Source organism: Plectropomus leopardus, chromosome 17 (genome assembly GCF_008729295.1).
Source record: "Plectropomus leopardus isolate mb chromosome 17, YSFRI_Pleo_2.0, whole genome shotgun sequence".
In the NCBI taxonomy this organism is placed as follows: domain Eukaryota; kingdom Metazoa; phylum Chordata; class Actinopteri; order Perciformes; family Serranidae; genus Plectropomus; species Plectropomus leopardus.
In genome coordinates, this window is record NC_056479.1 from 6,189,903 (window position 1) to 6,202,576 (window position 12,674).

At 39.0% G+C, this 12,674-nt stretch overlaps 1 protein-coding gene across 2 annotated transcripts in view; it reads left to right on the forward strand.

The window, feature by feature from the left end:
• tmem104 (transmembrane protein 104) overlaps positions 1 to 8,652 on the forward strand; it is a 71,392-nt gene extending 62,740 nt beyond the window's left edge. For both annotated transcript variants that reach the window (XM_042505566.1, XM_042505567.1), the window contains exon 10: positions 5,801 to 8,652. In XM_042505566.1, the coding sequence (XP_042361500.1) occupies positions 5,801 to 6,564 (764 nt within the window). In that variant the 3' untranslated portion in view covers positions 6,565 to 8,652. The remainder of the gene's footprint in view (positions 1 to 5,800) is intronic.
• The last annotated feature ends 4,022 nt before the right edge of the window (positions 8,653 to 12,674 follow it).

Consider the following 12,674-nt stretch of genomic DNA (forward strand, 5'->3'; position numbering starts at 1 on the left):
TAAAGCCCAGCCACCCTGAGGCACTCTTAATTAAAATCCCCATGCCTGTTTCCTTCCTGTGCAGCTTGTGAGTGTTGGCGTCAGAGAGGAGAAAAGCTCCTTTCCTCATGTCCTGCACCTTTTTCTCCCTCATGAACAGACAGGTGGCTGTTCTCAGTGTTTCACACGTAGCTTTTTACAGACAGAAAGGTGGGAAGAAGATGAGAGTTTGAAGGAGAAAGGAGACAGGGGGAGCAAGGAGAGCAGACAGATGGGATATGGCTCTGTCACATGTTAAAGAAGTTTTCTGGGAGAGAAGTGGAGGGTAATGCAGAAACAGCAGACAACTGGAGACTGTCTTATGGCCTCAAAAGATATATATAATAATGATATGTGTGACTTTTCTCAGATATTTGGGTAAATTTGCAATAATTAGACTGTTTTGATAATGAATTCATCATTTCAGTCATTTTTCAAGAGTAGATTATCAAATATTCTCTGGTTTCAGATTATTTAATTTGAGTGCTTTACTTGCTGCTTTTATTTGGAATTTATGATACATAAGTGAATCTCTGTAGTCTTTGGCCCATTCAAATAGGCAAAGCTACATAATTGGGGACATTTTTCACTATTTTTAAACAAAAAAGATTGGCAGATGCCCTTGAGGGTTGGTCTGTTGCCCAGCCATTTGACCTCTCTGTATAAGGAGAGTTAGGTCAGAGTCTTGAGGACTGCGACTCAGAGCTTTCCCCTAGAGCCAGAGATTACATTGGCTATAAGCCAACAATGCATTAAATATTGAACACTTGTGAACCACGTTTACAGACTTTGGCCACTCGTGTGTGGGTGCTTACATGAAATCTGATATAAATGTATGGAAAGTGTGACACAAGGGTGAGGAATGTAGCTGTGTGCTCCCTTTAAACTCAAAAAACAATGAATGAAGTTCACAACCTGCCTAATTTATTTTTCATTTAGCATTTGCATCCCGTCTTTCTCTTCCTTTTGGACAAATAAAACCCTCTACCTCTTAACATGTGAGACACCAAAATAATGGTAAAACCCCAAGATACTAGGATGTAAATTCCCAATTCACAATACAGTATTATTACGATTCTTTGGATAACTGTATGCTATACGGGCTTGTGATTGATACGAGACGCTATAATATATATCTATTTAACACAATTTTGGCCATAGAAAAAAAACAAAACAACAACAAATAAATAAATGTAAGTACTTTGTCCTGTTGAGTGTAGTCAAATTTACTTTAACTCAAGTCCACTAGCATATATAAAACAGGGTTAATAGGTTAATAAGGTTAATAAAAAAAAATCACAAATTTTTTGCTTGCCAATTTATAAGCTTAAGCTTGTCTTTTTTCCGAAATCCAAAATATTTCAAAACTTCTTGGGTGCTTGCCATTAACAAAAGCATGCATCACAGCCAGCGTCTAATACCAAACACCCATTCTGTCACATTATGTTCTCCATAGTCACCTATACTGTGTTTTAATTAGGACAAACTTATATTCTCTTTTTTTCTCATCTCCTTTTTATTTATTTATTTATTTTTTGTTCATGACATAATGATGACAATGATCGGATCACAGGTCAGCAATGCTGCCTGCAAACCAGGTCTTTTTTTTGTTAAATTTTATGGTCATGAAGTCCTCTGGCAGACATGACTTTGATGTCATTAACAGCTATAAAGTATGTGTGGTTATATGTGCATTTAAAATGAGTGATCGCAGAACATTCTATACTGTCACACAACCCTCACATAAGTCTGAGAAGGCCTCTGTTGTTTGCCCCATCCACACTAAATCTTGAGGGGAATGTTTTTGGATTTATCCTCTCTTTAGTGGTTTGCATCAGTGACACCTGCTTGTTGGTTCATGTATTGTCTTGTGTTTTATCCTTGTTTTTACTTGTATTTTTGCCTTTTCTTATTTAATTTGATGCTCTCCATAAAGCACTTTGCAGTTCCTCTTGTTCTTTATATCCTTATCTTAATAATGTAAAGAAACGTCTTAGCCGCAATATTGCTTCTGTCTTAATCCCCCACAGATACTTTCATTCTCACTGTTTTGCAGACACTCACCTCCGTCCTGAACGCCTCCTTCTCTCTGTACAGTCCGTCCCTGATAATTGGAATGAATTTTATCCTCCTGACATACATTAAAGTGCCACTGCAGAGGCACAGAGTAGCTGATTAATGGAGCTTGTTTGAAACTTTAAGTTCCCACCTTGCACACGCCTCCCCTGCACCCTGTTCACGCACTGCAACCTGTGCTGAAAACAGAAACAACACTGTTCCAGGACATGCTGTTCTTGCCCTGTTGAATATCTCCATCAAAGGCAGGCAGGATCTCTCTCTGTTTTATTTATGCATCACAGCCAGTCTCACAGAGTTTATGAAAGCGTATGCTATAGTATTATTATCTACATATATGTGACAAATTATGATCCGAGCGGTATCTCCTAAATGTCACCCTGTGTTTAAAGGACAGCCTGATGATGAAAGTTGAGGAGCTGGCTCCTGGCCATCATAGGGCTATGACTAACTCCTGGTGTCACGGCCTGATTGAGTGTGCGTGGAGCTGAGATGGCTTACTGGGTCACATGACTGTCAGCCCATAACAGGACTGCATGCCACGCTCAGGGGTCTCCTTTAGCTTCGCTCCTGCTGGAGAGGCACCTCCGGAAATCAATTGGAGATGGGATGTGAACTGCAGGAGGTGGAGACACATGGGGGGAGGTGCTTCTCTATCTTCATCTGACTCCAATGGCTTTATGTGGGGCCATGAAATGTTCCCGAGTTGTTTTTCTACGAGGTTTCAGGGACAAACAGCTGGAGGGCAGGTCCACACCTAGAGAATTCACTTTATTCATTCCCTTTTTAAAGTCATACATGCACTTTTTTAACACTAGTATTGATACCATACTGAATGTATACAAAAGGCACAGCAAATATATAACACATTGGAAGCACAAAGGCTATCCAGAATTACTCTATAACTCTAAAACAAGAAATCATAAACACATAAACAAAGTGGTTAAAATCAAATATGTAAAAAAATAAAACCAAAAAAGATGCAAGCAAAACAAGTAAAAAGAAGTTCAGGATGTGTGTGCAAGGTGGATAATGAGGGGTATAAGCTTTTTAACAGACTTCTTAACTTGAATTTAATGAATAGTAAGAGTCAGGGCGATGGTTTTGCCAGCAATCAGAGTTTTGGTCCCAAACCACAGAGATTTATGAAAAAAAAAAAACAAGCAGCTGTACATTGGCAGTGTGCATTGAAAAGTCATTGAATTTGAAAATAGCAATTTCCAAGCCTGGAGAGGTTTAGAGAAAATAAAGAAACCCAAAGAGCTTTGCAAAAGTAGTGGAAATTCGCACAATAAATATCTGAATTATAAAGTGTATGCTGGTTGTAACTTTTTAATGTTTGGGCAGGTCAGTCATGTCACTTGACGTGATATTGTGCATTGGTAATTTCAGACTCGAACCTGAGTGTCAACTTCTAATTAGTTGAGATTTGATTTCACATTATGCCTGGGAAATGCAGATCTATTACTGTCTGGGCTCATGTGGACAAATTTAAGGCATGGCAAAAGAAAGACTAGGACCTAGGATGTGCTAAACTTGGACTATGTATTTAAGCATTAAGCGACTTTTGAACATGGGAGAGAGGCACTGCTAGCGAGCCGTGCTAAAAGAGCTAACATTAACATAAGCACCAGGCTGCTTCTGCTGTTTGATTCAACTGTAGTCAGTGGCTATTAACCATGATGGCCAACATGGTACCTGCTGTCAGTTGCTGTGATTCCCTGTCGTCCACAATCAAAAAGGGACCATTTCAGGTGCTATGTCCAGAAATGAAGCCCTAACTGCAGAGGCATTATGGGTGCTAAAGGTGGCTAATTTTCACTTACTTTATCAATACTACTTATATAAAAACACCAACCGGCTTTTTCAGGTAATGGTTCCCTCGACAGCCAGGTAGCTCCCATATATGTATGCTGTGAACACAAGAGCTTGTACAGTATGAAGGCTGCTTTTGCACTGGCTCCTTATTTCCAGTTTTGTGGGAAGTCTGCTTGAAATGATTGGCAGGCTTTGGCAAAAAGTGGAGATTGCTTTACAGCACAAGACATGATCAAACAGGCAACATTTGTTGAAGGTTGTTTGGGCAGTGTGCGATGGTATATGAAGCAGTGATAATAAGCCGGGAGTAAAGTTATAAGCTATCACAGTTGCTTTGATGTTATATATGCTATAAAATTGCTACGGGACAGGAGGTTCATAAACTGCAGTTTTTATTGTACAAGGTCACTATAACCTGAAGAATTCTACCTTTTTAAGAGTGATATTTTGTAGATTAAAAAAAGGAAGAGAAATGTCCTTCCTGTGTGTTTTTTTTTAAATGTCTTTTACAGTGGTAGAATAAAAAGGGAGCATTTTTGAATGAATGAGTTGTGGAAAAGAGGACTAAATGTGGTTGGATTGGGGAGGGGCTAAATAAAAGTATCATATCAGGGTTTTGCCACAAGCTGACCCAGAACTGTAGCCAACCCATCTTTTCTTCATAGTTATACTGCAGCTAAGCTCTGCCTTGTTGGTATGCATGTAGGTTAGAGATGGGCATTGGACAGGAACATAATAATGCAGTTTAGGGAAAGCAGCTAAACATGAAGCGGAGATGGTTTAGACCCACGCACATGTTACAGTATACTCTTCCCCTCAGAGTCATTCACCAATGAAAAGAAGTAGCCAGTCTGTCTACACAATTCTGTGGCCAAACATACTGTATCTGAATGAAATTGTTTATGCTTGAGTATCACCTTGTCCAGAACTTGCCCACTGTTGATTACCAATTTGATACTGACCCCTGTTTTTAAATATTGGCAAAGACTAAATACACACTCCATCCTGTTATGTAGGTATACTGTGTTTGGTGTTGTCCTTGTCTGAATTAAAGGAAGAAAACAATCTACATTTTGGGGACAAGCTGGGAAATAGACCATATTCCTTAATTTTCCATTGTATAGAAAGTAGAGGGTTGAGTGTGTCATCGATTTTATTTAATTTTAAAATTACATTGGGAACATTGAATTGCTGGAAGAGTCTGAACTTGATTCAACCATCATGTGATGGTTTTTTTTAATACTTATAGTTTTACTAATCAAGTAGCTACATTACTTTCTTTCTGTCCCTTTCATTGAAGGTAAGACTACAAAGTTTTTAATTAAATAAATGACACATTCTTCCTTTTACAAATAAAAACTTCACTTAACAGCAATAAAACATATCCATCAGGGTTTGCTGCTACAACCTTACTTGGTCTGATGTGACCAGTAGCTTATAGCAGCTAATGTCCCACAATACTATACTCAGGTCAGTTCAGCTTAGGTCAGCTTATGATAATGTATTCAATTGAAGAAACTAACGAACTTAGCATCAGTGCATCTCTATTAGCCTGTTTACACCTGGTGTTAACATGCACTGTATCTTGGGTGGTCTGATCTAAGTGGACTGTTCAAGTCTGTGTTCACACCTGGCATTACAATGCGTCTCAAGTGATCACTTGTGATTAGACCTCAGTCCACTGCTCTGTATGCAAAAAAAAATCCTACAAATCCATGTACATTCACCATCAGACTACTGCTGCAGGAGTGTGAGCTCTGGACAGTTGGTTTGACGTTGCACCTCAACCTAGCTTGGCCAGATATTCAATAGGGTTGTTGTCATCTTTGTGGGTAGTTTAATGTCAAAGTTTGTACTTAATTCCATCCCCTCTGTTGTCTTCCCACAGCTTTCACCATGATGATCATCTTGGCTCTTATCCGCATTGGTAAAGGCACCGGCGAAGGCAACCCACCAGTCGCCTCCTTCTCCGGAGTGCCCAACCTGTTTGGTGTTTGTGTGTACTCCTTCATGTGTCAGCACTCCCTGCCCTCCCTGGTGACGCCCATCTCTGACAAGAAGCGTGTGGGCACCCTGGTGTTTGCGGACTACATCTTGATCCTGGGCTTTTATGTCCTCCTCTCCTTCACCGCCATCTTCTGCTTCAAGAGCTCGCTGCTGCACGACATGTACACCCTGAACTTCACGGACAATTGCGACGTGTTAGATATCCCAGTCCTGCGCTACTTCCTGGGCCTATTCCCTGTTTTCACCATCAGCACCAACTTCCCCATCATTGCTGTCACACTCCGCAACAACTGGAAGACCTTGTTCCACCGGGACGGAGGCACCTACCCGTGGGTGGTGGACCGTGTTGTGTTTCCCCTTATTACCCTAGTGCCTCCAATCTTGGTGGCCTTCTGCACCCACAACTTGGAGTCCCTGGTGGGTATTACAGGAGCCTATGCCGGCACAGGGATCCAATACATTGTCCCAGCCTTCCTTGTGTATTACGGTAGACGCCATCTGGAGCCTGTGGTGGGCAGGGATGCCATCAACAAGCACCGGTCTCCCTTCCGCCACAGTTTTTGGGTGTGGTTTGTTTTGTTGTGGGCCGCCTCCTGCCTCATGTTTGTCACAGCCAACATCATCCTGACTGACACCAAGAAATGAGGACTTTAGAACTGTCTAGAAAAAATGTAAACATGTTTGGCCAGTTTCTTTGTTCCAGTACACGAGGCCTTACTTTCTGCTGGTTGGACAGTGTGCCTTTTTATGGGACTTTGGTTGCACACATTAAATGTAATTAAGAGTAATTTATCAAATTTTGTTAAAAAAAAGGGACCAAATGTCAAGCCTTTTTGTTCCATCACTAAAACTGGAACAGAAAATGACAACAGTGAAAGGGAATTAATTATTAAAAGGATGTTTTGTCAACCTGATAGTGATGATTTAACAAGGATTTGCACAGACATAGCTTTTTGAAAATATATCTTTAGAGTTCAGCGTGCTTCAAACTAAATCTACATACTTTCTTAGGTTGGCTTGCTTGATAGATTAGCCGTTTTTGAAAAGTAAAAACAAAATGTGTTGGATGCAACCTTTATTTCCAAGGTTTGAAAGGTTTTTGGCAGGGGGTATTGGGTGTTGTACAAGCATTTTGAAGCAGACTGACACCTTAAAAGTTCAGCTCTGGTTAGGCTTGGGCTGTATGTAATATTTCATACTTTCATACCTTCCTGAGATTTTTCTGGGGTATACGGTATATGACAGTAAAAGTGTGCTGTGCTAACCTTCAATTAGTAACTGCACTGTTTCAACAATCACAAGCTCCGGTTTGGTTGAAATAAATTCTTAATTCACAAAGTTAGGTCTAAAAAAACATACAGTTAATCCCTAACCCTATCCCTATTTCTCTGCTGGCCTCCAGCAGTTTACAGTCCTGTTACTTTTCCCTCCACCACTATGTGTTGCCATGTCTTTCAGCTCAGCTCCTTGTTCCACTAGTAGAGCCCGGACACTGGTGGTGCATGCTGTGCACTACATTCTGTAAGTTTAATATAGAGAGGAGCACCTGTATTTATGATGGTATAAAAAAAAAAATCCTACTTTAGGGATTTTTAAATACCCTGGCATATCATGATACCATGATACCGCCCTAGCTTACTTTTGGTACTTCATTAATCTAGGATACCTCATTCAAATCCCAAACTATAGAAAACGTGGTTGTTTAGACGCTGAGGGAACCTCTGGATCTTCAGGACAGAAAGTTCCAATAAAGATATATTAAAGCAATTGAAAGAGCAGAGTAGCGACAAGAAAAAGAGCCTGTTACACCCAGACTTGTGTTCTGTTGCTAAACTCCTTGGTGTCTACACAGCTTGATAATGAAATTGGAACAGAAACCAACAGAAGAAGACAAACGAACAAATCTGGGATGATCATTCTTTTGTAGCTGACATGCATCCATTCCTCAGCGGTGGCTGCCTCCGATCTCCTCGTCCCTCGTGAACAATGAAGCTCCGTCAGTGACAGATCCACTGACAGATAGGCTTCCAGGAAGAGCTCCATCTCTGTTTATCACCGGGCACTCGTGCCTGTAGTTCACTCACAGGGCATGTCTCCTGTCTTCTACTGCTCAGCACCCATTCATGACTCTGTCAGCCTCGTGCTGTATCTATCACACAGCCCAACACCTGACAGGATTATAGTGATCTACAGTGTGTCAGCTGCGGCTATGGGCAAGACATCATTGGCCAAAAGTGAAGGGTACTGATCCAAATGTGACGACAGAGCTTCATACACTACCCACTGTACTGATGTTCTGTAATGCTGATTTCACTGACACATGGCAGCTCCCTCTCTGAGTTGTGCCTTTGTTAGTAGACTTTATTATTGCCCTTCATTGTCTACCTTACTGTCAGTGAAACTTCTGAAAGCGATATGTTGATTCATGCTGTGGATCCGTGTCTTACTAATTTCTGATTGGCAGTTAAACTCATTTAATCAACGCTATGTCCAATATCACTCTTTGTTTGCTACCTGGTGTGCTGTCTTTTCTTTGTAATATTAATTATTTCTCCAGATTATGATTTTAAATTTCAGGCAGTGTTTAGTGCCATCTCCCCAAGCATTTTTTGCCAAAGGAAAAAGAAAATGGTGAACTTACACTGGCCAAAAACAACCTTATAGTTGTTGAATTGACTAAAAACTCACGTAAAGTGTGTGTGAATAAAAATGAATCAGTAAATGGTCATGGAATAAGCGCAATAATGCAGTCATTTGAATAATTGAGTCAGTGGAAGAAACACAAATCTGTAAAGCATTTTCGCTTTCAACTTTGTTCATAGTTTTCTTACATCATTACACTATGTTCTTTGTTGTTGCTCAAGTATTGTTTTGTCTTAAAGCGACAGTTCAACCCAATATCAGAAAATACATATTTTTCCTCACCTGTAGTGCTATTTATCAATATAAATTGTTTTTCGTATGAGTTGCAGAGTGTTGGAGACATCGGCTGTGGAAGGTTGAAGGTTGTGACACAGCATTTCTGAGCCTATTTGTTTGATTGTTGATACAAACCAGTTAGCACAAACAACTTAGTTTGTTTTGCATATGTATCATCTCAATAATTATTGACAAAAAGTGAATATTATTATATGTTTTTCTTGCTGAGAGTACTTAAGCCCTTTGAAACCTGGAAAGATATCACTTTTCCTTTGCTGCTTTCAGATTCCTTTTCGTATTTAAACCTTTAAAATTTGTAAAAAGTGGAGCAATCTCCCTTAGAAACCTGGGAAAAAATGGCAGTGAGTTTGGTAATGTTCCAGAAACAGCAAGAAATAAGTAAATTTAGAAAACTATTTTAAAAAACTTAGGGGGAAAATGTATTTATAATTTCATAATTACATATTAAAACTATGTTGCAGCATTATTATAATTTTTAAGCCTTCTTTTCAGGTCTTGTTTGCCTTGTTTTTTTCTTTTTTATGTTTGTTTTTTTGCTTTTTGTACTAAATTTCAGATAATTTTCTTGTGCTTTTTTTTTTTTTTTACTAATTTCTTGCAAATGTTTGGGTAATTTCTTCTTTTGTTGCTCATTGCTTTCTTCCTATGTTTTTGAAAGAAATCAATTTTCTCAGGTTTCAAAGGGTTAACATGACATTTGGAAAGATGTTCAAAATTGGAGCAGCTGAGGCTTAGACATCAAGCTCCAAAAATGCTGGATACTACATAATGCAGTCATCTTTACAACAAGTGATATATAGTTGATATGTATTGTGAAGATCACTGAGCTCTGGTTGGAAAACATTACCCTTTATGTCCTTTAAATAGCTAAATTAACACACACAGTCACCCACACTGCAGCACTAGTTTTCACACATTTGTATTTAAATGCTGCCACAGTTGTGCTCCATTAAAATGCAGCCCCAGTGTTCAGCTGTACAGTAGTTCAGTGAGTTGTGGAGCGCTTTGAGAGGCTGTGCAGCTTTTTCATCAACTGCCGTAATGCAGTTTAAATTGAAAGCTAATGTGCTGTGACTTGCGTGTTGTTAAGTCACCGCAACTGTAAAATTTCTCCTCATGCATTGTAGCACTGTTGTAGCACTGTTGAAGGTTATAGAGGTGCTGTCATGGGCTTTATTGACCTCTGTCTTCACCCAACTGCAGCCAGAGTTTGCATGTGTGTATTCAGCTGTAGCAAATATGGACTTGACAGGTTCTCACAGCTTGTGTTTGTCTGTACCTATCTGCTTTCTAATAGAATCGGAATGGAATCTGTAACAGCTCCTGCACGCAGAAATCCATATGATCCATCATCAATATTGTATGTCATTTATATGTTTGTGTTCCCCACTTTTGTGCAGTTGCACTCTGATTTACAGGTCTTTCTCCTCTTCCAAGTGTCAGGCTCCTCATCAAAGAAGATGAAGTGCTCAACACTTGAAATGTCACCTCTGTGATTGTTGAAACAACATTTATGGGAGCATTTACTTGTGTGCGGATTCTATCTTTCCATCGTCTTCAACAACGACTATTTATCATTTGGATGTGCATTCTTTTGTAACCTCTTCACCCGAAGATGAACATTTGAATGAAAAGTACAAAAACACATCATCTTATTTTGATATTTATAATGTAGGCTGGAGACAAAGATATGATTGTTGTGTGAGTGAATGATTAATTATTGAACATGTGAAACGTGGTTCTGATGACTTGTTTGAAGTTGTGAAATGTGCCTTTTATATGGGCTTTATTTTCTTGCCCTAAACTTCTCGACTCTGCTGTTTATTATCAGCTAGCAAGACAAACATCTGCATGGAAGCCATTTCATCTAACTGACAATCAGTGTTTCTTTCTAATCCGTGTTTCTCTTTTCGTGTCTCGTCTGTAATTTCTGTTCTTTTGTTGTTGTTGCCCTTAAGTTTACTGCATCTTTGTTTATTTTCTCATTTTTCCTTCATGTTTTTGGTATTTGTTTACAGTAATTTGGCGAGCCTGTGAGTCTGTCGTTTATATGGATGTTTGTGCTTTAATGGATGTTTGATTTTTATGATTCACAAGGAAAATAAAGGCTTTATGTTCATCTCAACTCCATGAACCTCAATTACTTGAAGAAAAATTGGGCTTTCTTACAACCAGCGTCGTCTTTTGTAGTTTTATCCTCACGACTGTAATTTATAACACTTTTTCAAAGGCTTCAGGGCAGAGAATTTGGATGCAGGGACTCTGCTAGACACAATCGGTATAAAGTGCCAGATATTTGAATAAGTTAAAAATCCAGTAACCTGCTATCAGAATTTACTCCAAGGTAGAATCAATTGTGGCAATGATGTGATATAAAGAGAGAAAAAGTCCAAGTAGGGTGGGAGGGAGGTTTAATGGATGGGTCAAACAAACCCTGGACTGTCATCCAGGAGATCATTGTTTGTGTCCTGTGTGAAACATTAAGTACTCATTAAGTTACTGAAGTATCACATGTAGTTTTGGTGACAAATTCGGTTTCCTTTGAACAAGGACATTTATTTTAAAGAACACTATGCATTTAGTGGGCTGCAATTGACGTGCTGTACATAAGCGTCCAAAACTGATGCTAGAGGGGTACCTAGAGTGTCATAATTTGAAGATTAGGGCTACAGACCAAGCTGTTGTATTTCTAAAAGTTGGGAGTGAGATGTGTTCAATAAAATAGTTTTCCCAGTTTGTTGTTGAAGAATATATTATGAACATATTATATTCCAGAGAAGAATCTGTCAAAACCCATTTAATGACCTGATATTTTTAAAATTACCTAAAACACCCATCCAAGGCATGCCCAAATTAAATTAAAATGTGTTTTTTTAGGACATGTACAAGCATGGACTCATATTAGAGGTAACTCTGAAGTTTTTCCCCCAAGTCTGAATTACTGTAAATGCTTCTGTCACTGAGTTATATAAGTTTCAAAATACTGAAATAAAACTTTTTTCTTTTTTTTTTAATCTCATCTGAATATTTCCTTGAAAAAAAGACACTGCAGATGACTAAAACTGAGATGTATGAGCCTGAAACAATGATGGGGTCATGATATGAAGCCTCACCTAGTCCAAATACAAATCAGATAGAAATATCACAGAAGAGAAATGTTTTACACATGTTTATCTAAGGTTTTGTCCAGGTGCTTTTCAAAAAAAAAGAGGGTAAAACAATGTACCAAATGTGTAGTTTTGAGTGGAAATAAAATCAACAGAAATATCTATTTAGAAGCTTTCTCTTTATAAAAACACTTCTAATAAACATAAGTAGATAAGAAAGACTGTTTTTTTTCTTTGTGTCGGGAATGATTTCAGAGCTACTCTGGAGAGTAGGAGTGTCACTCACTACAAGACCCATAAGCCAAATGGGCAAATTGCTGGCTATTGATTGGCTGTGTGACCTGAAAACCCAGGAAGTGAACACAGGCCCTTGTTGGCTGTTACAGGTTATAGGATGGGCATTGGTGTCAACCAAAAGGTCAGAGTTCAGCCACCATTTTGAAACTGAGGAGTCAGCATGTTTACCTTCACATGGGAGGAAGTTTGGGTGATAGTTGGATGGATATGAACATTTGAAAGGATGCAACGGCAGTTGGCGGATATCCATGGATGTAATAATGTGTTTGGACTAAATATTTCACTGGATTTAGATTGCCTGGATATTTTGGAGTATGTGAGCAGCCTTTCTGTTGGAAGTACTGGCAACAAACACGGATCTGTGGATTACAATAACTCTTCATAGGTGAGTTACAACTGTTTGCTTTTTGT